This window comes from Clinocottus analis, unplaced genomic scaffold (assembly GCF_023055335.1).
Source record: "Clinocottus analis isolate CAN_PGR_092001 unplaced genomic scaffold, fCliAna1.0.p SCAF_4, whole genome shotgun sequence".
In the NCBI taxonomy this organism is placed as follows: Eukaryota; Metazoa; Chordata; class Actinopteri; order Perciformes; family Cottidae; genus Clinocottus; species Clinocottus analis.
In genome coordinates this window covers 18,211,586-18,238,003 of record NW_027176153.1, presented here as the reverse complement: position 1 = coordinate 18,238,003, position 26,418 = coordinate 18,211,586, and the positions used below count along the sequence as shown (strand labels likewise).

At 49.2% G+C, this 26,418-nt stretch overlaps 1 protein-coding gene across 4 annotated transcripts in view; it reads right to left on the bottom strand.

Annotated features, from left to right (window-relative positions):
• Nucleotides 1–26,418, bottom strand: part of iqsec1a (IQ motif and Sec7 domain ArfGEF 1a) — an 84,826-nt gene that overhangs the window by 30,949 nt on the left and 27,459 nt on the right. For 2 of the 4 annotated variants that reach the window (XM_068596943.1, XM_068596945.1), the window contains exon 1: nt 18,153–18,360. The exons of 1 other annotated variant lie outside the window; for it this stretch is intronic. In XM_068596943.1, coding sequence (XP_068453044.1) covers nt 18,153–18,271 — 119 coding nt within the window. In that variant the 5' untranslated portion in view covers nt 18,272–18,360. Of the gene's footprint in view, nt 1–9,407; nt 10,185–18,152; nt 18,361–26,418 lie in introns of those variants that run through there. One more of the 4 variants, XM_068596944.1, reaches the window with a different exon arrangement.

Sequence of the window (26,418 nt, the reverse complement as noted above, 5' to 3'; positions counted from 1 at the left end):
TCCGAGGTCCTGCTGAAGGTTCCCAGTTGAAAAGAAGCCAACAGGACAATCAGCAGGAATGTGCTGCGAGTTAGAAATATGTTGGGACTAGAAATGAAAGGGGAGGAGGGAGGGGGCCGGGAGGTGAGGGGGAAGATAAAGGGATCAACAGTTCTGTGGTTCATACAGCAGCTGGCATATCACACACAACTCTCAATAAGAGGCACGAATGAACACAAACAACGCTTTACTCCCCCACCCCCCCCGCCTCCTCCCTTGCATCAGCGTGAGCGTGACATCAGACTACAGAGCGGCGGCGGCGGCGCTCCAGTGTACGAGCATCACCGGCTCCGTGCCACCTTCCTTACTCCACTACTCTGTTGATTGGTCAGTAAATAGTCAGATGAAGAGGGGAAGTGTGAAGTCATGCGACTCTTCACAGAGCTCGCGTTGTCAACGCGTCCAGGAGTAAAAACTAAAAAAAACTATTTGATTTCTCACGCTCATGAAGAAGAAGAAAGAAGGTGGTACTTTAGCGTGATACGTGACAAACAATTTATACAAATTGTCGGTTATTATATCATTTTCTCTCCGGTAATTACATACACAGCAGCTCACCACACACCTGCAGTCTGAGAACACACACACACACACACACACACACACACACACACACACACACACACACACACACCTGCAGTCTGACAACGTGAACAGCTGCTGCCTCCGACAGGAGAGATCTGAACACACACACACCTGAGCCCACCTACCTCCACACATCTCCGGGGTCGGACCGTACGGTCTGAAACGAGGTTCCAGAGCTTTGATGATAAATTGCTGCTAAAAGGTAAGTCAATGGTTGCTGAGAAGCGCGACTGAGACGCGTTTACTGGTTGCTGAGAAGAGCTCGACTGGAAGTCCGGGGCACAGGAGACCGGGAACCTCCATCTGACTGATTTGCTCTCCACTAATCAGCACATTCCCCTGAACGTCGATGAGAGGAGGAGGAGGAGGAGGAGGAAGAGGAGGAGGCTGCCCCTCCCCCTTCTCCCTCACGGACAAACTCTTTCTTTGAATCTCTCTCTTTTTTCTTTCCTTTCTAGTCCATCAGCTGTCCTCTCATTTCACCCCCTCCCTCCCTCAACATTTCTCTGTGTGAGCATTTATTCAGCTGCTGTGTGGTGTCTCTGGTTCAGTACATTACAGTGCTGCAGCAAGGTCACCGATTCCTGTTTTCTCTTCTTTTTTTTCCTTCCAGGCGGTGTTTCGCCGAGGGGGAAATCTGAGCTCTCAACCAGAACACACATCCTCGTGACAGCTCGACAGCACAATCTAAAACGCGGTTAGATAACAGGTCGTCTGACGAGCTCTTTACGTCCGAGGAGAAATCACAACGATTCACATAATGTCACATTAGTGCAAAATAAGAAGGTGTGAAGTTATTAAACAATCAGGAAAAAAACAGGTGAAGAATCAGTGTGTGTGTGTGTGTGTGTGTGTGTGTGTGTGTGTGTGTATATATATATATGTATGTGTGTGTGTTTCCTCTGCACGGCGTTCTGCTCAGGCCAGTTCGCTCCAGTCGGCCGGAGCGGATAAAAACACATCAATACTCACGATTCTCAGAAATGAAGACACACACACACACACACACACACACACACACACACACACACACACACACACACACACACACACACACGGCATCAAGGCGTTCTGTGATTTAAAGGGACAGTTCACGCCATGTCAAAAAGTTCATTTTTCCGACCTCATCAGTGGAGGTTGTTTCGGTGTCAGCGTCCTGGTTCGGGACTCAAAGAGATAATATGTCTTTCCAGTTCACTCAAGGTAAATCCACAGAGCAGATTCAGAGCGGAACTATTCTCTCTCAACCATAGTTCAATAGTTATTTTGGGGTGTGAACCGTTCCCTTTAAATAAAAACAAATCAGTGGGACAAACTTTTTCACTTTGTTGCATCACGTGTTTAGAATCCAGACAGAAATCCAGACAGAAATAACAGACTCGTGACTCATTCTACTAAAAAGTAATATGCTTTTTTTTCCTCTCCATCATAGACGATCATTACATCAGGACTGTTAAGTCAACATAAAAAGCCTCTTCTGTCTGGGAGGACAGCCAGCGAGCGGCTGAGCGGCTGCAGCTCTCAGCGGGACACCTGACGAGGCGACGGCCTCAAACCGTCTCCTCTCCTGCAGCCGGAGTTCAGGACTGCCCCTTTATTTGACTTAAAATATCTCACATTGTCTCATGTCTGAGCGCTCTGCTCTGGACTCACTCACATCATCATCATCATCATCATCAATTGACTTGATGGAGAGAGAAAAGAAAAAGCATCCAAGTCACGGATCACTGTTCCGCCCCTCTACCAGCAGATGGCGCTAGTGTACAGTCAACGCCGAGACAGATTTTCAGATTTAGGGATCAAAAGACTCCCACTCTGCTCCATCAAGAGGAAGGAAGCAAGTCAATGTAAAGTGGAGCAGCAGTGGGAGGTTACTGTTTAAAAAAAGGGGAAATTTGCAGGAAGAAAGGCGTGAGAGCAGCTACGGAGAGAGAGAGAGAGAGAGAGAGAGAGAGGGAGGGATGAGGAACGGTTCTGCAGGTCCACAGGAGCTCATTTCAGCTGCAGGTGGACAGCTCGGGTCTGCGTGAGGAGACAGGTTTTATTTCTTGCTCTGGTTTTGTCAGAAATGACTCGTCAATGCCGGCTCTGAGAGGCCTTCAGTTTGAAATGAGTGTGTCCGGTCTCGAGTCCAGATACAGGAAGTTTAAAAACACACATGCTCCTGCCACTGTAACCCTGCTGCGATGGCAGCGATGACACGGATACACATGAATTATTAAACTCCTGTGCACCGGGTGATTCATTTTGTCGGCGGTCATGAATGAATCGGAAGAAATAAAATCGATACAGGAGGCGATATCTGAGTGACATCCGAGTGAATGAACCTCCGTGAGCGATGAAGAGTCGTGTGACTCGGGAGCGCTGCCCACGTATGAAGAGTCTCCGCGGCCGCCGGCCTCGTGGATGGAAAGCGGGATTCATCGCAAATTGCGTGCACGTGCACACAGGCCAGTTGTCAAGGCAACAGCGGAGAGAGAGAAAGTAAAATGAAATATGGAGTGTCCGTCAGGCTAGAAGATATATGGACATCACACACACACACACACACACACACACACACACACACACACAGCTCAGAGCGATTAGTCCAATCAGCATCAATGTCCATCTTCAATGTTTTCCCGCCTCCTGACCACGGGGGCGTGGCTCTCTCACTGTCATGACGACATGCAATGCTTGCAAAAATAATACTAATTCAGTTTGGGATTAAATATTTATCAATGGGACAGAAAAAAATGCTTTTAATGAGCCAAAAATAATGAATCCCCTTCCTCCCCCCCTCTCTCCCCTGCCAGTGGTGCTATAATTATCCAGGATATCATAAGACAGCGTTGAGCATCCTGGACAGTTATGTTCTAATATTTTAGTCTTCTTGCCAAGAGCAGTATTTCACCACCTGTCCTTCGGCCCCAAAGGGAGCCGCTCTGTTTCATAATGTGCTGTTCTCATCGGCTCCCCTCTGACCCCGCCCCGCCTCGCTCATCTCTGACATGAATCAAAACACACTCTGGATAATGAGGGAGGCACTTTGTCACCGACCACGAGGCGGTGGATTAGCAGCAATTAGCGACCTGCGCGCTGGATGCTCCGCTTGTTGACGGGGTCCGACACCAGTTTCACAGCAACGCGTGGAGGCCGACCAGCGATGGGGACCAGAAGGCCACACACACACACACGCGCCGGCATTCTGGTTCTGCAGCAGGACACCGGGTTAGGATCTAATATTGCATTAACGAGTCCGCCCCTGCACCTGCATGCATATCTGTGCATGCGAGTCAACCAATGGAATGAGCGTCGCACACAAACCGACACCCACCGTGCATGTTGTGTGCACATGGCACAACAAACACGAGGTGCAGAGTTTGTGTAGCAGAGCTGCAGTGCAGCAGCATGAGCTCATCACTCTTCTCTTCATCCCCTCCTCCTTCACTGCCCCCCCCACCCCCGTCCCCCCTCACCATTACATAAGTTAATGCAGCACACACCCTCATTATTCTCCAGGCTCTGAAGAGACGCAAAGGAATATGTCATCAACAGTAACGGCAACAGAAAGACGATCACTGTCCCATCGCTCGTCACTTAGGGGAAAAGGAGGGAAACACATTTTTTTGGCCACGCTTTAACCATATTGCGTACAAAAAGCCAAAGTATATAACACTTTTTTCGGCTCTACCTTATGCATTTTCCCCATCAGACATCTCGGTAAACACCGCGGACATGAAGGAAACGCTCTCTCCAGAGGGTGGCATTCTTGAGCGTGAGAGTAAACAAACTGGCTTCCTCTGATGATTAGCATTTCAAAAGCCGCACAGCTTAAACGAGCAGTGTGGATACTGCAGCGGAGGCAATGTTCCCAAATATAGTCTCCCACCATGTTGCAGCCCTGCAGCACGAGGAGGGCGAAGAGACACTGAGACTGTAGTTTGTTCTGCAGCCCTTCTGGCTGCACGGCATTAGCCCGTTTATTACTGTCATGGTCACGTGTCCTCTCAGCATAGAGGCAGCCGGGCACATCGCAGACAACTATCACGATTAAAGTGTGTTCTAACAGGATGAAGGGACCTTCTCTCACAACGCTGACGCCCCTCTGGGAGAAACACGAGTGTAAAGTGTTCAGCGTGGACATCGACTGCAACTTGAAGCAAAGATCAGTAAAAAAAAAAAAAAAAACGCCTGTGCAAAAGTGCTCTGGATGTCAAGTCAATCTTAGATGCTGTAAACAAACACACAATCACATAGCGAGACATTTCTCTGGTCATGGGCACTGATTTAAAACAACAAACATCCATAATGACGTGGAGGCCAGCCAGTGGCACAAGCCTGAGGAGACATGGCAAGTTGCAGTGCAAAGCTATTTTCCACTGGATATGCACTTTGGAGTACAGAATTACATTCCCGAGCATGTCAGCGGAATATATAGCCAATCCACTCCGGACAACTGCTTTTGGACTCCCAGCCTGTGACTGTGGTCAGAAGTCTGTAGATGAGAACTATAATTCCAAAAAGGATCATTACTGTGAATCTGATTTATCCAGCAGCAAGTCTGCAGGCCAGAACACTCCAGACCTTCATCATCCTGACATCTCTGACCAGAATACAGCTTTCCATCCCAGACACGTCTAAGCTTTTCCACCCCGGAGAGTTTTTTTTGGTGTTTTTTTTTTTTTCAACTCGCCACAGTGGAACTGCAAGCTCGCTTTGGCAGGTTGCTGCTGTTCCATTACAAGCAGCTCCACCAGCCAAAGAAGAGGACTTCACTTGTCATACAGCCAGCGTACCACAGCAGGAGACCAAAGGGGTCAGCCCCTGTTCTATATATATATAAAAATATACACACACACACACACACACACACACCGCTACAACGACTTACAGCTTCATACCGCCTGTTGGGAGTTATTTACCTGTAACGAAGCCGTGCGGGTCTGTTGGACGTGTTTAACACCCCGCTTCATTCAGACTGCACACAGCCTCCTCTACTGCGTCCTTTTGGAGATCCACTGTGGGACGAGTTGACCGGCTCCAGATCCGCACACGTTGAATAAGTAATGCGGTCGGCTTACTCTCAGACACAGAACCAGAGTCCTATCAGGTCACCGCGCCGTGTCGGGTGTCTGCTACTGGATCCCTCAGTCAGTCCTCAGTCATGAAAACCCTCATTGCTTCAGTCTCTGGGACATTTAGCAGGTTGGCATTCACTCATTTAGGATGATTATGCCTCAAAAATATTGTTCTTTTTTCACTTGAGGGGGGGTATACGGACAGGAAGTTAGTGCTGCTGTTACTCGCAAAACGTAACCAATCAGAGCCTCGAACCTGAACCTGCCCACATGTTGCCTAACTTTAACCTTTGTGTTTTAAAATGTTTTTTTTAATTATTATTAGGCAAATGCCAAACCACGATTATGATAAAGAACGACTTATACTAGTATAGTAGTGAAATCTAATAAATGTCCAGATAATGTTGCAATAAAAAGGTTAAAAAGTTAAAAGTCTTCCTCATCAGTTCAGATGTGAGTATCACGGAGATAACTTTTGTAATAAACTTTTAGGAATTGTTGGTGATGTTTTAGAACAAGAACAAGAAGAACAAGAAGAAGAAAAAGAAGCTAAATGACCGATATAATTATGTATATTTGCATGTTGCCTGCATGTTCGGAGAGGTCAACACTGAGTTACAGAAAACGGATGAGTCCTATTGAGTTTCCCTGCAGGCTCTGTGATGAGAATCACAGGTTGAATGCAACAGAAGATAAGGAAAATAATGGAAGATAAAATGCAATAAGGGGCATACGTCTCCAGCAGACAGAATAACTGTTCATCTTTGTTCTGGTTCCTATCAGAGAGATTTGAATCCTGGACATCTGAGGACGTTTCTGCCGTACGGAAAGTTAAGGATAATAAGGCTTAAAGAGAAATGAGAAAAGAGCGGCCGGATTAAGTCTTCACTATCAAAAAGTCACGTCCTTGATGAAGTGGACTGCCCCCCGAAAGACCTTGAAACATGTCGTTACTGTTCATGTCTGCCAGTGATAATATACTTCGTGGTTCTGGACAGGAAACCGTCAGGCTCGAGCGCAGAGACAGGAATGTTATTCCATCGGTCGAAAACGTCAGAAATATCTGCGGAGATCTGCTGCGGTCGGTCGGGAACAACCGCCACTTAAAGCCTCGGCCGGTCCAAGCGGCCGCTCCTACCTGATCGTCCGGCTGGTGATGCAGTACTTCCACATGGCAGTGACATCACCGGAGGCTTCAGACCAGCCCGAAAAGAGTGCGCATGGACGTGGAAGTTTAAAAACAAAAACACAACACGGGAAAAAAAGCAAAAAGTTTCAAAAATAAAAAACAAAAAACTGCAGCAACTACCCCCCCTCCCTTACCCCCTCCTTTATAAGAGCCACCAAAAGCACAGTCTGTGCTCACTCCCTTCACCACTAATTACACCCCACATCCTCCACTTTCCATGAAAAACCCGCAGAGAAGTTCATTCTTTCGCTGCTAAAGTTACTTTGTCTTTCTCTCTCTGCCCCAGTTGCTGCTCTAGCGAGCCGCCTGATGACCAAGTAAGGTAAAGGCCCGGGACGTATAGCGGAAGAAAATCATCCCCTCTTCTTCGTAACAAAAGGCTCTCCACCCACACCAGTCCTCTTTCTGCTCTCTGCAGACACCCCTTCTTCCCTCTTTTGTTCCTTTTTGTGCCGTCCAATGCAATCTTTCACTCATCTGCTGCCGCTCCCCGGCGGCGATGGGCAGGGCCTGCGATGGGAGTTTGATGTGTGCTTGTGTTGGGGTGGAAGTGACTGGAAGAGAAAGAGAGAGGGGGATATAGATGGAGAGATTGAAGGAGCGTGAGCGGGCTCTCGGTCCCCAGTGTGCACGCTAATACTCGGGCACGTGGCCAACAATCACAGCGCTCTCACTGCGAAGGCCGCGCAGGAGGGAGGTGAGGCCCAGTTCAGCAGCTGGGAGGCTGCTTTGAGTTACTGACCTCGCTTTTAACAAACACGCTCTCTCTCTCTCTCTCTCTCTCTCTCTCTCGCTCAGTCCCGTGTTTCACTGGAGAGAACAGAGCAGTGTCACGAGTTACGCCCAAATGACCAGGATGTTCCAGGAACTCTCGGGATGGGACACTTTATGAGTCGTTCACAGCGTGTGGAAAAATCAAGAGTCGCCCTTAAATCCTTCCAGAGACCACTGAGTCACAGATCAGCCATTAGCAGCAGCAGCAGCAAACACATGTTGTAAATTATTTTAAGCAGAGTGGACCTTTTGAAATGCTGCCCTTGCAACAGTGTGACAGAGGAGAGGGATGAGCGTTGCATCACAGCGTGTGGTATTGCACCAACAGCTGGGGGAGGGTTCCCTGAAGCCTACATTCAAAGAACAGTTGCCAGCTGACTGATGCATTATTAATGAACCACGGACATACTGTGATTCCTCACCTTTCTGGATATATCCTAATGCTGATGACGAACCGTGTGTTTATGTGTGTGTGTGTGTGTGTGTGAAGGCGTCGGCATGCAGAGGTGTGACAGCGCGCTCAGATTTCACAGGTACAGGATCAGTGTGTCTTCACACTCCTGCTTCTGATGCAGACATCAAACATCTGCATGCAGGAAAACCTCCGCAGACGTAAGCGGTGAGATCTCATATGTGCAGCGGGAGGAAAATGGGTCAAAATATCGTCTCGTCTGTTGGACTGCGAAAAATCTTGGGGATCCGAGTTATTTTGAATCGGAGTGACGGCACCGACGCCGAGGGAACGACGGTCATCTGAGGCTGGAACTGTCGCTTGAAAGATAGAGAACAGAGTGGTAACAGAGGCACGAAGGACCACCCAAATGTCAAAGCACCTTCGTCATCGTAGATAATCATCATCCATTCATATCTGTCTTTTTCTTTACATCTTTAACAGATGGTGGTGGTTTTGTGCCAAACGGCACCTCAGTGCACCGAGTGAATGTATTGAACGTGGAGCTTCAGATATCTGTGTCGTGATCGGCAGTAAAAGACAGGAGAGGTTGTTTATTACCTCAGCAGGGGGGAGGGGGGAGAGAGAGGAGCGTGCACCTTTTAACACCGCCTCCCTGGAAGTCATACATGCATACATACTCACATACATATATACACACACACACACACACACGAAGGTAGTCGTGATGTTCAAGCCGTTTCAGATCTTGCATCATCTGATTCTCTGCTGTGTGAAGTGTCACCAGAGGACATTAAAGCAAACCAGATCACATGGTGTGTCGAAGGAGAAAAAAAAAAGGAATGAATCCCAAAACACATTATGGATTCATGAAAAATTCACTAAAAAACTGATTGCCACCCTCGACGCGAGCTGTGAAGCTGGACTCGGTGATCGGGCGCAGGTAAAGCAGTGAAAGGTGAACGAGGAGAGCTCCCATTGGGACGGGATGGAGGGACTCAGCCTCGTCCGGCTCATCTCAACAGACGGCCGACACAAACAACATCAATCCAAATGCCGAGTTACTTCACCAAGCGTTTCCCCAAAATAACATTGTAATTTGGTTGGCCGTGACCGATCGATCGCTGTTCAGCCGGCTCTGACGCTCCAACGCCTCCCAGGACGTCAGCGTGCACAACAGTTTCTCTCTAAATCAGCTTTGATGAAGTCATTCATCTGTTTTACATCACGATGAGCTAAAGGTTGGGCAGCGACATCAACAAAGCGCTGTGATAATTACCAGTTGTTTAAAAACACGAATGATCCGAGCCAAAATGTGACTGCGGCCATTTTTAAAAAGACGTACCTCTTGTAAAAGTTGTTGTGCGGGTGCAAACACAGCACATGCCAGTAATCCAGGCAAAACGCTTTGAACTTCCACATCCTCGGCTCCGAAAGGATCAACAGGGCGGGAGAGCGGCGGACGCGTGGAGGTCAAAAAGCGCCATGGCACCACGAAGAGGGCAGGACGACTGCTGCTGGCGACTCCGCCGTGATCTTTCCCTCCTTCGGGGAGCTCCGGCGGCCCGGATGACAGCCCGAGTGGTTTTTAACCCGCCCAGAGCGACCGCATCGCTGCTGGACTCGTCTCACTCAGCCATCAGCAAAAAAACCCAGGAAGGACCGATTTGGACCCCGGCATTAAAGCTCAGGATCCGACTCCCTACTTTGAGCTCTATTTCGGCCGCTCGGTCGCTCTCTTCCAGCTCTTATCCAGGTCAGCCAGCCGGTCCCCGAGCACGGAGCGTCAGCCCGGGATCCTCTGAGACGTCAGGGCTGCAGCGCTGCAGCTCTGCAGGTAGTGGAGTGAGTGGAGAGCAGGGACACGAAGAGGAACCCTCATGCCGGCTCCACCGGGGATCACCGATGTGCCTCCTCCTCCTCCTCCTCTTCCTCCCCCTCCGCTGCAGGAACAAACTTTCTTTCTCTCACTCCTTCGACATCCTTTCCTCCTCATCCAAACCTCCTATCTCGGTCCCTTCCTCCTGATCCTCTGCTTCTTTGCTCGCTCTCTTTCTCTCCGTCTCCCTCTCATCCACACAGGACCTCCCAGAAATGTGCCGATTCCGGTTGCCGGGCAACACTAGCGTACTACCGGAGCTTCAAATGGAGCCGAGCGCAGAGCGCCGCCGCGATTGGATCGGCTTCCCGGAGGGGAGGGGCTGCTGCAATGTTGTATGACCACATGAGTTTATATACACATGCTTTGGTTTAAATAAACATAAGCTCCGAGAGCGCTCATGTTTTAGTAAAAAAAAAAAAAAGAAGAAGAAGAAGAAGAAGAAAAAAAAAAAGGTGGATGTTGATTTTCTCGACTCATCAAGGTCACCGACCACCGCGGGGCACACGAGGGATCGGAAACCGCTTAAGCAAAGATGCTCAGTTATGGTTATCAGAGGGATTTATGAACGGAATCCACTAAGATGTGAATGATGCAGCGGCAGAAGTATGCAGAGAGAAAACCAGCATGTGAAACCGGTGAGAGAGGGAAGCATGTCCCGAACGTGCTGCAGGGCTTACAGAGCCCGTACGACTTGGACACACATGGAACGCTGCACAAAATTTTTTAAAAAAAGGGCGTTTTGCACTTGAAGGCACACACAGTGCTGCTCTGTCACGGCCGGAGAGGCCGTGTAGCTGCAGTGCCACCCGGTGCCACCGCCATGGGAACAGGGTGGAGGGGCCTCTCATCAATATTCAGCCTCTGTCAAAGAGTCCAAACACACAAACACTGAGAAACACACACACACACAGTGTGGTTGCATATGCAAACACACGCACACAGAGAGAACAACACGTGTGTATGCGTGTGTGTGTGTGTGTGTATTTACACGTCAACACACTGATTGGTATAATTAGATGTGTTTCTTTGAGCGATCCCACATGACTCTTTTCACACACACCTCCTGGAACAATACAAGCTCCTTCTGTTTTATCCCGAGTCCGGATAGAGGAGGAGAGCAGCACAAAGAGTCTGCGGAGAGTCTGTGTGAGGAATGCATTAATCTACACAACACCATCAGCCTTTTGTCACGACGCAGACCTCCGGATTCACACACATCTCAGAGGAAAGTGAATCTATGCATCGGTTGGTCTCACTTATCGTCAATGAAGAAGAGCCGACGCTTCACATTCCGGCTACGTAACAAGTGCGATTCCCTTTTTTGGGGTTTAAAGGTCTGCGTTTCAGTGGTCACGCATCGTTAGCTGGAAAGTAAAGGCGCGTTTGGTGCAGATTTAGTATGAAATCTATCGATACAGGATGAGCTGCAGGTGGAATCCACCAAACAGCAATTAAGACCGTGGTGTCGAGGTGCGCGACTGCACTTCAACAAATACTTTTCTTTGCACATTATCTCTTCTGCTGGTGACTGTACTCATGAGGTTGATGCCAGATGGAGAAATGTTTGGTTTCTGTGGCTGGAAACCCAGCAGAGAGCAGAGTCTGCCAAAAGAGAAAGAAGAGCAATTATTGCAGCAATAACTGGCACAACAAAACAAACACAGGTGGCTCAAGCACACGTGACACACTAATATTTGTTTGCTTGGGATAAAGAGCTGAGTTAGCGTGTATAGGACAACATGGAGATGACCTAGCAGGTAGACAATAGATGGCTCAACATGACATGACACGTTTCACATGGTTTTTAGACTTTTTTTGAATGCTTTTTCTCAAAAGAAACACGTGTGAGTGCATTTACGTTAAATAAAAGATCCAAAGTGTTATTCTTTGTGGAGAAACTCCATTTTACAGATGAATTTAAACAACTATTTACTCAATAAAAGTGTTGGTCAACCAAGAATGTATTTGGGTCGAGGACAACCCTCGTAAAAAAACAAACATTCTTTCCATCCAAGTTCTGCTTGCTATCTGCAGGCCGTCAGCATGTCTCAGTGTTTGTTGGTGTATCCAGTGACAAGATATACATAAAACATGTTTTCATCCTTTTCAAAGAGAAGAGGAGCATGACAGAACATTTGGGAGGAATAAAGGTGCTTGATTTTACGGCTTCGTGGCCACCAGGACTCATCCAGCCGCCGTTACTTCTGATCCTCTTTTCCACCTCTGTGATGTAAACCCTGAAAACCAAATGTCAGACGCATTTGTGCAGAGGTCAAACCCAAGGTCATGCATGAAACGGGTCAAATAAAGCTTCCAAAAGCCGCGTCTGTTTGGAGGCGTGACAGATTTTTTTTGGACTAAAAATGCCTCTGGCGCTGCAGGTGGACCAATATGAATCCACACCGCTTGGAAAAATCAAAAGCCCATAAAAGACACGCTGTCGGCTCGGCCATCAATCACAAGTGACCTCGTTTGACGAGCTCTCACTGGTCTCCCGGTGCGTCACACCGCGGTGCAGCGCTCAGTCTTTCACATCGAGCGCCGCAGAGCAGAGACCTCCACTGCTCCTCAGCGATTGACCCAGTCAACCGCCGATAAGCCGAAGGACTTCACCACGAGCTGCTCCGAGCGAGACGCGCAGTCAATAAGAGGAAAAGGCCGCTGGAGAACAATCCTCCAGTCGACTGTATGTGGGAAGCGGCGAAAGACGTAGCCGGGTGGAAAGTCGCCGTCGGGGAGTCCTCCTCAGTGTCTGCGACGCGCTGGAGAAAGAATGTACACAGACCTGCAAGAAGATGAGCGTTACGGGGCGGCCGGTACAATTCACTTGTTTGCAAGGTTGGCCGTCCTGCACACAAGGAACAGCGTTGAACCCCGGACCGCCTCTCTTCTAACCCCCGAACCCTCAACCCTCGTCTGTCTCCGTCTCGCCTTCCTGCACATCTGATCCGTTCCAAAAAGGCGACCAGAGAAAGACAGACGGCGACAGCACATGAGCGAGCAAGAGATGGAGAAATGGAGAGATTTAGAGAGAGAAGTAGGATTTAAAGCACAGAGACGGACATAACGTCTGTGGGAAGGACGTCTGAAGGGATGTGTTAGAAAAGTTCACCCCCTGGTGGCAGATTGGAGCTTTTCAAGGCTCACAGGGAGGAAGTGAGGAGGCTGACTTGGCACCGCATCGGAGAAGCATGCGATAAACAGTAGACGCTGAGATCACACAGAGGCCAATTCGAGCATCTCAAACTATAAAAACAACGTGCATTCATTTCCCATCATTAAGGACAGTTCATGTCCGCTGCATGGAAAGTGCAGTTTCAAAACGGGAACATGGGCATGACGTATGACGGTGATTTACACGCTGTCCAGCCGTAACTCTCTGCATGTGCGGGATGAAAACACGGCTGCTGCAGCCAGCCTGGAGATCGCTCTGCTTTAGGATGAGCACCAGGACAGATCCCGTTACAGGGCGACAGTCTGACATGAAAGTTACAGCAGAGCGTCAGGAGGAGGGAGGAGGACAGAAAGACAGACGAGGAGACGACAGAGAAAGACACATTTACGGGGAAGGGATCCATCATACCAGACTCACTCCTCTTTTGCCTTATATTGGAAGCAGAAAGGAACAAACAAACGGAGAACAGAGGAAGATGATTTGGAGGCCGAGCGCCCGTCTCCCCCGAAGAAGGGGCGAACACTTGAACTCAGCACCAGCACATGTCCAACACAAGCGAGGGAAGACAGAGCCGCCTCTTCTCCATTAGTCTCGTTGAACGATGTGCACAGGCTTAGAACTGAGCCTGTGTTCACACACGACTGTGACTCATGTTGAAAACCCCCCCTGACGGGATTAACATGTCTCGTATGAAGTAAATACAGCCGGCACGGAAATCCCAGAGTCATGGAAGCAAAAGAACACGTATAGGAAGGAATATACCGTATCGCCCCGATTGTGAATCAGCAAACCATGGAAGTAAGAATCAATGTGCGCGATGACATCCTCGGTGTGTTGTTGTGTAACATTGGTGCTGACAAACACATCCTCCTGTCTGTTTACACTGTTTTCGCCAGAGGAACAAAATGTTCTGGAGACGCATCCTCTTTCGCGATGCGCCCGACTCTCCTCCGTGCTGCCGCTTCTGACGTTGCCATTGGCAAAGGCAGGGGATTATTATGGGCTATTTCAACCCGCGGATGCATCAGACACTAGCTACTCCCCTGGGGAAACTGGAACTCACTGAGATGCGCCTCCCCCCACAGAGCCCCGGCAGCTCCCTTTGGTTTGATCGTCCTCACACACGGCTGACGCAGCTCCAGCTGCAAACTCGACCGCATGCAAGCTGCATGCCAGACGACGGCGGTCCAGCTGCAGAGGTCGTTAGCGTGCAAATGGCGTCCTCTGAGCCCAGCGGTCCTCGGCCTGAGCCGAGCGCGTGCCATTTTGGCATAAGCTAAAAGGCTACTGTAAGCGTCGGTACGGTCGGCCGCTCTCGACTCGGCAGACGGAGCTGCTTTTTGAAGCGCTGTTCATCCCGGTCTTCCTCAAAACACCACCGTGAGGCCGTTGTCGCAAAGCTGCCAGATGGTTTGTCAGTGCTCGGAGGAACTCACTGTCAACCGAAAACGAGTCGAGGGAGGAGTGAAAACTTCTTTTCCCATCGGAAAAACTTCTCCAGAGTTCTTTAGATGAAGAAACGCTCTCCAGCTCTGAATATACATCGACGCTGTTGCAGCATCGTTCTCAAACAGATACACGCCCATAGCGGCCAGCAGCCGCGCACAGAGTAGTGTAATACGTGATCTTGCGTCATCTCACAACTTGCAGGTGTGCGAGCTCAGTTCACACTGGTTCTCTGGTCAATGCCGCTTAACCACTTTCTGGTTCTGGGACGTTTTCCGGGATCCTCCTCTGTTCTCTGTTGCTCTCCTGGCGGTTTTTTCCCCCCCTGTGAAAGTTTTTTTCCTGGATTTTTTGGGGAGAGTTTTTCCGGATCCGATGTGAGGTCCTGGGCCAAGAGATGTCGTATGTGTGCAGATTGTAAAGCCCCTCCGACTTTGGACTGTACGAAATAAACTCACTTCATTCTAGCCAGCCACACATTATTGATGGCAGAGGGGGGAATCTCGTGGAGGTGTGAATGTCCTACTTTCTTGTCAAAGCCATCAGGAAGAGATCAATGAATAAGCGACAGAGCGCTTGAAATAATGACTTGAGCGATAATGACCAGAGTAATACTGGCGCTCCTTCAACGGCTACAATCACGTCCACTTTACACAACGACTGTAGTCCTTTATGTCAGCGAGGCGTCGCTGTGGCTTTCAGACAAGTGACAAATCAACGGGTTATTATGGAGACGGAGCTGCACACGCATACAGAAAGTAACCCTGCTTTAACTAGTGACTCGCTTGCAGCTCTGTAACGTTGTCCACTGACGCCATGTGACCTGACAGCGTGCCCCGTGTCCGGCCCATGTGCCCAGCGACGCCGTGCATTGCATCGTATTTACAGCCGCTGTCTCATGCATTAGCGGCCAGCGGCCCACATGGCCGGCGTCTCCGGGCGGAGGCGTGTACGGTGCTGGCAGTTGTGTTTGTGCGCTCCTCTCGGTCTGCAGACACAGCGCTCTGCGCTGTCAGAGGCTCAGGAATCAAAGTGAAGGAATGTGCCGTCAGCGGCTCGCAGCTCTGGTGACGCACTCTCCTTTTTATCCTCTTCATCAGCGCCGGCGTCACTTGGAACAGCGGCTAAGAATCTCTGGGCCAATAAAATGGAAATGAGCGTTCCTTTCCGTAGCGGCTTTCTGCCACGAATGCCCTGGGAGAACGCATGACATTGTCGAAAGGGTAAAGACACACTGATGTTCATGAGCACCGTGTCCACGCAGCATTGCTTATGAGCGGGAATAATCCATGCAGGAAGATCAAACCCCCTGCATGGTAATGTCACGGGCAATAGGATTACCAAGTGCTGGGAAAAAAAAACGGCACTTATCAACGCCAATACATATCTTTCACGATCTAGAATTACACACATTTACATATTAGTAGAAAACGATTATTCCTTCTTTTTTTAAAAAAAAAGCAGAAACAAGGTTAACAACGAAGCTTAGCAGCAATACTGGTGCAGAGAATCCGCCGTGTGTGTGTGTGTGTTTGTGTGTGTGTAGATCCATTTCACAACTCTTCAGACTAAATCAACTCAAAGGCGGTTTGATGTGTGTTATTACAGCATGTTAAGCAGGTTCAACACAGTTTCTTTCCGTGCGGTTATCCAGTAAACATGTGACACACAACTCCTTCTCAATGTGCTCATCACACGGCAGCGCATTAACCGACTTGGTTTGATTACTTTTATGATTATAAATGCTTTAGCCATTTTCTCTTAGTATGCACGCATGCATTTTCATGGCACACACACACACTCACTCACTCACTCACGCGCGCTTGTTCCACCCTGCTAAGCTCAACAAAATACACTTCTTCACACATCCTGTTGTGTTTTAGAGTATTCTACTGAACGCTGCATCGACGCGTGTTGTCCCTAAAGGCCGAGAAAGCCTTCGGCCAAGTCCAGGTTGTCCTCCTCTCGGTCCTCCGCTGCTGTAAGCATTAGCGTTAGCTTTCCAGGTTGTCCTCCTCTCGGTCTTCCGCTGCTGTAAGCATTAGCATTCCAGAGGGACCGGGGGTGATGAAATGACATTTACAGCAGAACAGACTCGTCCCGCTCCAGCTCCTCATTAAAAGGGGGATCGGGCCGGCGTTGCGAGCCTCCGTCCACGTGACGGACAATCAGACCAACACATGAGTGTCAATCCGAGGCACACGTTCTCTCTCTCCCCGCGATAACGACGACGACAGCGAGCGTTTCACAAAGTCGTCAATTTGCACCTTCGCAACCCGTGTCATGTGACCTTCTGTGGTTAAAGCTCTCTTTGGACTACAGCTGGAGAGGGAAACAGGGAGGAGAGACGTCAGCCCGCTATCTCAGAACACACAGACTGCACAAGGTGTTCAATTGCCTTTCATGCAATAACACAAACACAACACAGCAGGCAATGCAATCCTAATTACTGCTGCAACAACGGGACTTGAGAATCTGGGAATGGAGGGAACGTGTTCAAGTGTGCACACAGCCAGCGGATGGCAGGCGCAGGTCGTCTGTGAAGGACTCTGTGGAGACCCGTGAAGGTCTCGCGTTCATTAAGATGATTGATCCGCATGTCTGGTATTAGATCAGGACATGACAGGGTAATTCAGCTCAATGGTATGCACCAGATGTTTAGGACATGGATGCACGTACAGGGAGGGAAAGACGGAAGAAAAGAATCAGAGGGTGTGAAGGGATGCAGGCGACACACACGACAGCCAAGAAAACAAACTTAAATGTGCCTCTGCGGAGGCAGCGGAGCGCTTATTCAGCAAAAACACTCGCGCTGTCGGAGTACTCGGCGAGGGCAGATTGCGCCGAAAATTCGGCAAAAATGAAAACGTCAAACCAAATCTAATTCTATCCACCATTTCATACCACACCAGACCTGACACATGAGACACTGAAGGAGACGCAAGCAGACTGGAGGACTCATCGCCTTCCCCGAAATAACAGCTCAGACACAGCCGCATTTTACACACACACACACACACACACTAGCAATGCCGCACACACACACACACCCATTGTACCAATCACACAAGAGAATACACTCACACCCACAAACATACACGGCAGAAGCTGCGAGGAACTCGTGTGCCCAGTGAGAGCCGTCACAGCATCATCCACTAATGAGTCATTTCCCTCGAGGCTCTGAAACGTCGCTCACATGACTCTGTTGTGCTTTCACACAGAATACTAAACACTCAGGTTGTCTTTTCTTCAAGACACATGGTGTTAATTCATCTGGGTGAATTCACACAAACCAACAACAACAAAAAAAAAAAACCCGCCACTCGGTCACCTCCTCCTCCTCCTCCTCCTCCTGGTGGATGTTGTTGACTGGATGTTGTTTTCTGGGTGTTGTTTTCTGGGTGAAGAGAACACAGAGGACGGAGCGAGGTCTGGAGGCAAGAGGTGACTCAGCAGAGGGAGAGGTGGATGCCGTGTTTTCCTCCTCCACCACCCACTTCACCGACAACCATGAATGGGACGGCTACACCAGCGCTGCCCGCCCGCCCTCCCATTCACACAAACACACACGCACGCACGCTACTCACATGTCGTAGAGCCTGTAGCCCATGGCGGAGCCCGGTCTGCTGGACCCGGGCCCCGGGTCTCGGGTCCTGCGGGGGTCCGTGCTGCTCACCACGGCGCGCCACACGCTGGGCTTGTCCATCCTGAAGCGCTGGTCAACGGGACTGCGTGACTGAGACGGCGTGCGCACACGGAGCTCACTCGCGCTTCACTCTCTCCCTCTCCAATCACAAACACAGGCAGCCAGAGAGAGAGAGAGAGAGTGTGTGTGTGTGTGAGTGTGTGTGTGATGTAACGAGGAGCATCCAAGAGGCTGGCGGGGGAAAGAAGGGGGGGGGGAGTGGGCTAAGGATGGAGGAGGAGGAGAGGTGGTGGCGGTGGTGAGGGGGGCCAAGGAACTAAAGGATCTATCTGTTAAGACTGATGTGAAGCCTCCGTTTCAAAGCCTGGTGGCTGATGGGTAATTTATTTACTGGTCCTGAGGAGGCGGCCACTCCTTCAGAGAGGACACAACCTGCAGGAGAGCGGCTGGGAGGTTATCCTGCCTCTCATGAGCGCAGCGAGGCGTCTGCGTACCCGTCTCCACCCTCTGATCTCTCTCAGTAGTACGGTCCTCAGCGGGGCCACGCGATTGGCTCCTCGGTCTCCATAGAAACAGGAGGATGTGTCAGAGGTAGGGCTCATTATCATCTCTCCAGCTCCCTCCCATTTTGTTTTCTCTCTCCTCCGCCTCTCCCTCTCTTTTCCAATTTCTCGTCCTCGCCTCGCCTCTCCTCTCTCCCTCCCCCCTCCTCTCTCCTAAAATCAATGCTCTTTCCTCTGTCGTGTCTTTCAAAACAGACGAGGCTTTCCTGTCCGTGAGGACGGTAAAGATGCTCCTACAGCGCCGGATAACTACGTCTTCAGAGAAAAGAAACGCTACAGAAGTTAAACACAGAGACAATGGAAGCCCACAGAGTGACTCATCAGATGGGGAACAAGCCATTTGATTAAAAACGATAAAAAGGTGCGACAGAAACGTGTCCACACAGTTCTGGACTTCACGTTGCCAGAAGTTAGTGAAAGAGAAATCAGAAAAGAAGTGTGAAATATTATGAATATATGAAAGTGTTGGGTCTACAGGAAGTGTCCCATTAGGAAACACAGTTCTGTTGTGGACACCTTCACTTGGTAACGGCAGGAGAGAGTCTATGGAGACAAGCTCTCATCAGAACTTCATAAACACACACACATACACGCACACGGCGGGCTCGAGGCAGAAAGCCCGGGCTGATGGCGTCCCGTCTCCAGGGGACGGGTGCGTTTCAGACTCTCTGGCGCACGGCGGCGTCGATGCATCGAGCGTCAGCGCCGAGGTGACGAGCGCAGTCAGCCCTTCGTCTTTTTTCTTCATAAACTTGTGTAGAGGATAATTGTGTGTCCGTGCGTCATCTCGCTGCAATTACAGCGGCGGCGTGCTCTCTAATCATCGAGCAGTGGCGCGCTCATCCCTCCTCTCTAACCCTAACCCTCCCGCCCGCTCCACCTGGCGCCGAGCGCTTTGTGTTCACCTGCGAGCGCACAGAGCTCTAATCCAACGTTGTCCAACTCTTCACATCCACAGATCTGGAGGGAGACATCTGAACGTTTACTGCGTGCACATGCTCCCCCAGATGAGTACCAACGTCCATGTCTATCCCTTTTTGGCACATTTTGAACACAATATCCATTTTTGCAGGCAATCTATCTCAAAACAAGGAGATTTCCATGTAATCTACTCAAGTAGTTCATGTTGCTACTCGACCCCGGACCTTTTTCCCGGGGACAAACTGGAGGTTTTTAGCTCCGAGGTCAACCCAATTGACATTTCAACATTTTCAATTGTGGGATAAAGATTGCAGCGTCTCACTGGCAGACCTTCAGACACTAAAGACCACCTCCTCATTTTCCTGTAATGTCACCTGTACAGAGCCCAGAGACGTAATCAGGGAGACAATTATAGCAAAGCGTGTGAAATAACCTGCAGGCTGAGTTGACCAGTGTGTGTGTGTGTGTGTGTGTGTGTGTGTGTGGTGTTGGCAAAAGGTTGTGTGGGGGAGGGGCTCTGACAGGTGAACTCCATTCTGTTTAAAATCCAGTGTGTATACGAGCAGAGTGTTAGTAGTCTAGGCACACACACACACACACACACACACACACACACACACACACACACACAGACACACACACACACACACACAGAGAAACTGAGCAAGAACCTCTTTCTTTCAAATTGATAAATAACCTTAAACATTTGAGGATCTATTGGCAGAGATGGAATTTGAATTTGTGTGTTTTATTCCGTGGAAGAGTTGTTGTGGGTGAGCCGTTTAACACACACGTTATACACACAAACGGAGCGGGTCCTCTTCACGCAGCTGTTGTGTTTCATAACGGAGATGTGACTGACGATAACCCGATGTCCGTCTGAATGTGATTAAAAGTGTTTTGTTTTTTCCAGAATTCCTCTCCGCAATACACACACATACACGCATTGTAAAGAAGTACGAAGCACAGAATCCGGTGTGAAATTCCATGTATGCATTCCACATTCAATGTATGTGGAAAGGTACATGGCTATTAAAGCTGATTCTGAAAGACACACATGTGCAGAGCAGACAACAACTGAAGTTCATGTTTGCTCACATGGAGACACGTTCCTGCGCGGCCTTTAAGATGTACAAATATTGCATACGTTGGCCTTTTTGAGCCAAAACGCTGTCACCTTATGGAGCTGGCTTGTGCGTGCGCGTGTGTGTGTGTGGGTGTGTGAGTGCGTGCGATGTGAGCTATACGTGCAGGATTCTGTGCAGCACTGTGTGCAGAAATCTTTCCAGTCTGGCAGCACACAAACAACTCATATACTCTGCATGTTGAGTGTTTGTGCACCCAAAGAACACACAAAGACCACGCTAAGAACACACAAAGAACACGCACAGAGGCGGAAGGCTTTTAGCATCTCAGGAAGTGCATGCTGATGAGTTCTTAAGTAATTGCCTCGTGTCGGTGCTCTTGACCAGTGGAGCCGGCTGGAGAGCCGCGTGGCGAGCTCCCATTCAGTCTGACGGCTGTGGAGCCGCAAGGCCGTCACCGGAGGACGAGTGGGAGACGAGAGGGAGACGAGTGGGCATTTCCACTTTAACCAGCTGAGGGGGAAGAAAACATGGACAAGAGCTCTGAGCTGCAGAGTAACTCAGTGCACTAGAACCGCAGCAAGTCGTCGATCAATAGCAGATTAATCGGCAATGACGAATCGTTTGAGTATTTTTCTCCAGAAAAAGACCAAAAGTTCGTTAGTCACAGTTTGTTGAACGTGAATAATGGCCGTTTAGGGGATGAGAGTACATTGATTATCTTATTGTTGGTCTGACGTCGGAGGCTTCTGAGGACTGTTCCTCTCGGTGATGGATACGTTTCTATGAACAACATTGGTTTCCTTTGTTTTGTTGTTGCTTTATGAAAAACAAACTAAGAGAGGCAACAAAAAAAAAGACCCAAGACTTGCTCAGCTGTAATTGAAAAATCTCAGAATATCCTGACAATGCTTGTTTTGGTCTGAACTGGCTGTCAGTCAGCTGATCTGAAGATAACAGAGGCAACAACAGCTGGAGGTCACGAACATAATAAAGTTCTCAACACCGATTTCAGCACTTTTTGTTCCATCAAAGTGCATTCTGTTTTTGCTCATATATATATATATATATATATATATATATATATATATATATATATATATATATATATATATATATATATATATATATATATATATATACACACACACACACATATCTTTCACAGGATAAAATGTGTGTTTGTTGTGCAGCATCTGCACCATATGGAGGAGCAACAGTGGGAAGCATTATCACACCGAGCTAAGCTGCTCAGCAGGGGTCCTTCTGCTCTCATGAGACTTCAGCCCACTTCAAACGCATCAGAGATGGGGGGAGGAAGAGAGAGAGAGAGAGAGAGAGAGAGAGAGAGAGAGAGAGAGAGAGAGAGAGAGAGAGGGGGGGGGGTGAAGAGACAGAGGGAGAGACATAAAGAGAGAGGGATGGAGAGGGAGAGGGAGAAAGAGAAAAAAAGAGAGGGAGGGTTGGAGAGACAGACAAAAAGAGAGAGAGAGAGAGAGAGAGAGAGAGAGAGAGAGAGAGAGAGAGAGAGAGAGAGAGAGAGAGAGAGAGAGAGAGAGAGAGAGAGAGAGAGAGAGAGACACCTACGTTCACCTGCAGCACCTGCAGCAGCGCGCCACTAGGTGGCAGTGCATTGCTTTCGTCCGCATGAGCGGCGGCCGCCCGAGGTGATGGATGGCGTTTCTGATGCTGGGGGAACGTTTCCCTCAGGAGAGGTGATGTTAGGCCGCATGGCGGGCGGAGTGAGGGGAGAGCGCGGCGCACGCTCCGTTAATCAAACACAACCGAGACTGAAAGCAGCCGTTCTTATGTAAGAGCATGACTGTGCACCGTGGACGGACACGACCATGGAGGGTTTGTGTGTTTCATCACATCTCTTTCTACTCACAAAGAAGAGAAGAAAAACACCGCGGCTCATGCCAGCCGTCGGTTATTTCAGCGTCGTTATCTTCAGTGCAGTTTTGTTCCACAAAAACATTTTCCCAACCTCCCATTAGTGTGGACAGCTGGAAAAGCTGAACTCCCAGAGATTGTGACCTCCGCCGCCCGGCGCTAGACATGAGATGGGAAGCTTAGTTCCCCCCCCACCCGCCCACCCATGCTACAAACGCAGCTCAGCCGCTCTGTCGCTCTCTGGCAGAGTGCACAGCGCTGTGCAAAAGACTCCTTCTGTCACTGACTTGGCCTTCGGCCTGAGAGCATCAGAGGCCGGAGACAGACGAGCTTTTCATAGCGGGCCGAACAAAGAGCCGTCTCTGCTCCGGACGCTGCAGACACAACTCTTTCTTGACCCCTCAGGCCTCCCAGGAGTTCATGCCTCTCCATAAGCGGGTGTCAGTAATACTGATGTGAAGCTGTGGTTTCTCTAGCACTGCAACACACACACACGCACACGCACACGCACACGCACACACACACACACACACACAGCGGTGGAAAAAGTATTAAGATCTTATACTAAAATGTATAAATATGCCAAGACAAGGAAAAGTCTTGCATTTAAATCTGCTGACAAGGGACAATGCTTTCATTGTGTTGATTTAGGTGGAACACAAGAGTCCCTTCAGAAAACCTCTCATTTTACTGCAGAAAGGGTCGTGTGCAGTCCTGGTTCTGGTTCTGGTCCTGGTCCTGTTGTGCCTCTCTTTCCTTCAGCAGGGCCTAACAATAAAGCCTTGACCTCTAGCAGCACGGGGTCGCGTTTGTTTCCAGCAGGGACCGGAGGACAAGCCAGAAGAAGCTCTCCTCCAGACCACCAGGCCTCCAGCCCTCTGAAGGCCGCTGACGGGGCGAGCGGCGGATCGGGTTGTTTTGAGGTGGGCTGGTTGGAGACCGCCACTGAATTCTGAGCTGAAGGAGTTGGCGGCACTGATGATAAGCATGAAGACAAACCATGCAGAAATCTTCTGCATCAGTATTAGTTTGATGACCGGTTAGACCTTACTCGCAGTGACTTTAAGTACAACTACAGAAGCCATCAGCAAAATATACAAAGTTAGAAGAAGTAGAAGTATTGCCCCCTGACACTTGAACAATGCATTACAGTGAATAATGAGGTAATCTGTGTCCTCTTTATGTTCTTTACGGTGGATGTTCCAGTACATTGCATGTGAATCTGATGTGAAACATGCCATCAATATCAATATCACAAACGCAGAAGCGAAATGAAAAGCGGGTCCAGAGCTCTTTGATCACGTTGTTCTGCTTTTGCATTTTTCCCTTCATGCATCATAATGATCCGTGGAGCGGGGAAATGAAATGCATTCCAACAATCTCGTCCTCCTGTCACCTGCTCTCGGTGCTGCTCGCTGGCAGGGAGACTTCACCCCAAACACGAGTCAGCAGCGGCTCGTTAATATCTCATACATGCAGACAAATCCCCCTTGTTGAGCGGAGAGCTGATAAAGCAGCTGAGAACAAGCGATCACAAGTTTTATGAACAGGCAGGGAAAAGAAGAAAAGCAGTGCGACTACTTCTGTCTCGCCTCAGCACCCGAGAGCGCTCGCTACGCGCTGCAGCCGAGCGGCGACGCCGTGCCGAGGAGTCGCTAAGGCCTCCTCTCGGGCCGAGAGGTTGACCTAGAGTCTGAAGGCCCTGTGGCACGGAGCGATGGGAGGATCAGCTGTGTGACGGACCGGAATCGTATCACTGATCTCTCACTGCATCTAATTCAGCTGGAAAAGTGGAAGCGGGTGGTGCGGGGAGGGCGAGAGCTTCGGTTGAGCGATGATGTCGTCGCGGGGCTTGAGGGGCGTCGCCCGCATCGGCTTGAGGCTTTTGTCTCCATGTGAAACACCTGAGCACCGTTGCAAGGCGGGTGTGTGTCTTTTCATCACGGCCTTCAGACTCCTGGCTTTCTGATTCATAACAAAAAACACATGTTTTTGTTGTAATCAAGTCGCTCTTTCATGCAGATTGTGTTAAGTTTCCATCTGCTGCGGCTTTAATAAAAAATAGTAATTCATATTTCACAAATGTCTTGAGTCACGACCGTATCAACGGATGATGTCACGGCCAAAAGACTGAGCGGGCCGTGTGGGTAGGTGTGTGTGTGTGTGTGTGTGTGTGTTGCAGCAGCAGCAGCTCTGCAGGTCAAAGGGCGTCCCGGTCGTTACGGCTTAATAACAGCGAAGCGAGGTAATCTTGAGGCTCCGCTCGGATTCACCGCTCTCGTCTTTGAAAAAGCACAACGAACTGAACGGAGAATTATCTAAAAAAAGAGACACGGCGGGCCACGTCTTCACGAGCAGAACGATGTCACACGAGAAGCTTTAAATGGAATGAGGCCACAGAATATTCTGTTATGTAACTGATGTGTACTTTTTCACTTTTGTTAACCAAACACAAATATATTCAGGTGACAGTAAGAGCAGTGAATGATCACATTTGAGATTATTCAATGTTCAATTTTATCTCGAGCACTTTTAGTCGACTAATCCGTCTTCAGTGGATTAATCACTTTTTATTCATCATCTTTTTTTAATGCTGAATTTTTTGAGTCCTATTTTGAGTCATTGAGATCAAAATGTTTTCAATTAGTGATATTTTTTTAATGAACTTTGAAAAAAAGTTTACCAGAAAAGGTTGAATGTTTTATTATTTGTAAACGGACATTTTGCATCTGTGGAGAGTTATGGACTGGATATTAGATCATCTACAACATCTCAGTTTAACTCTGTCGACTGTCTACAGGGACTAAAATACACAGAGTTCATTTTGCAAAATATGCACTTTTCATGCATTTTCCCGCCAAAGAGTGGAGCACGAAGATCCTCCGCCTGCTCAGAGTCACGCAGCAACTCATCACGAGCCACGTGGTCGCGTGCAGCTTCCTGTGATGGAGCTCCACGCCGCCGCGCCTGTAATTAACTCTCCCAGAGCGCGGTGACCAAACAGAAGCTGGAACTTCAAAGAGACCGAGCGCTTTGCCAGAGTTCAAGCTGTGAAAGTGTCTCTCTGTTTCATAGCAACGTTAAATCACTGCAACGTTCACGTGTGGCCAAATTGAAACTCAATACTAAAAGCGGCAGTAAATAAAGACATAATCCACACAATTGGCTGAATCTTATGAGAGGAGGAAGTAACTTTCATTGGCGCTTCAAAAACAAAAACAGACTCTTGTGCACAACAACTGCTCCTTCAACTCACCGACTGCGTGCGACGATACACAATAAAAGTTACTGCGTGGCGAAGGCCTCCGACATCGTCCAGAGAGCAGAACGCAGCAGGCGAGCGGACACGATCCCAGGGACGGTGCACGGTCCGTGAACCCGCCGCCGATGCACGTCTCCATTTCTGCTGCCGTACTCGCCCTGCGGCTCCATCGCAACCTTGTGAGCCTCTGTGCTGCACGCCGGCTGTTTGATCCCACGGGAATCAATAGGCTCTGCAGAGGTATTATTAGAGGGCCTGGAGATAATCACAGGTTCTGTTCCATAATGAATATCATAAAGCGTCTGAATTATTTAGACATATAATGGAGCCGCTGGTTTCAGATCCGTGCTAATGGCGGGACGTGGACATCAGAGCCCAGGCCGCGTATGCGATGTTAATAACAGCTTTACGACCGTTTGGCAATACCACAGGAGCTTTAGAGAGGGACGTGAACGCTCGCAGGAAGATTTACACTCGGCCGTG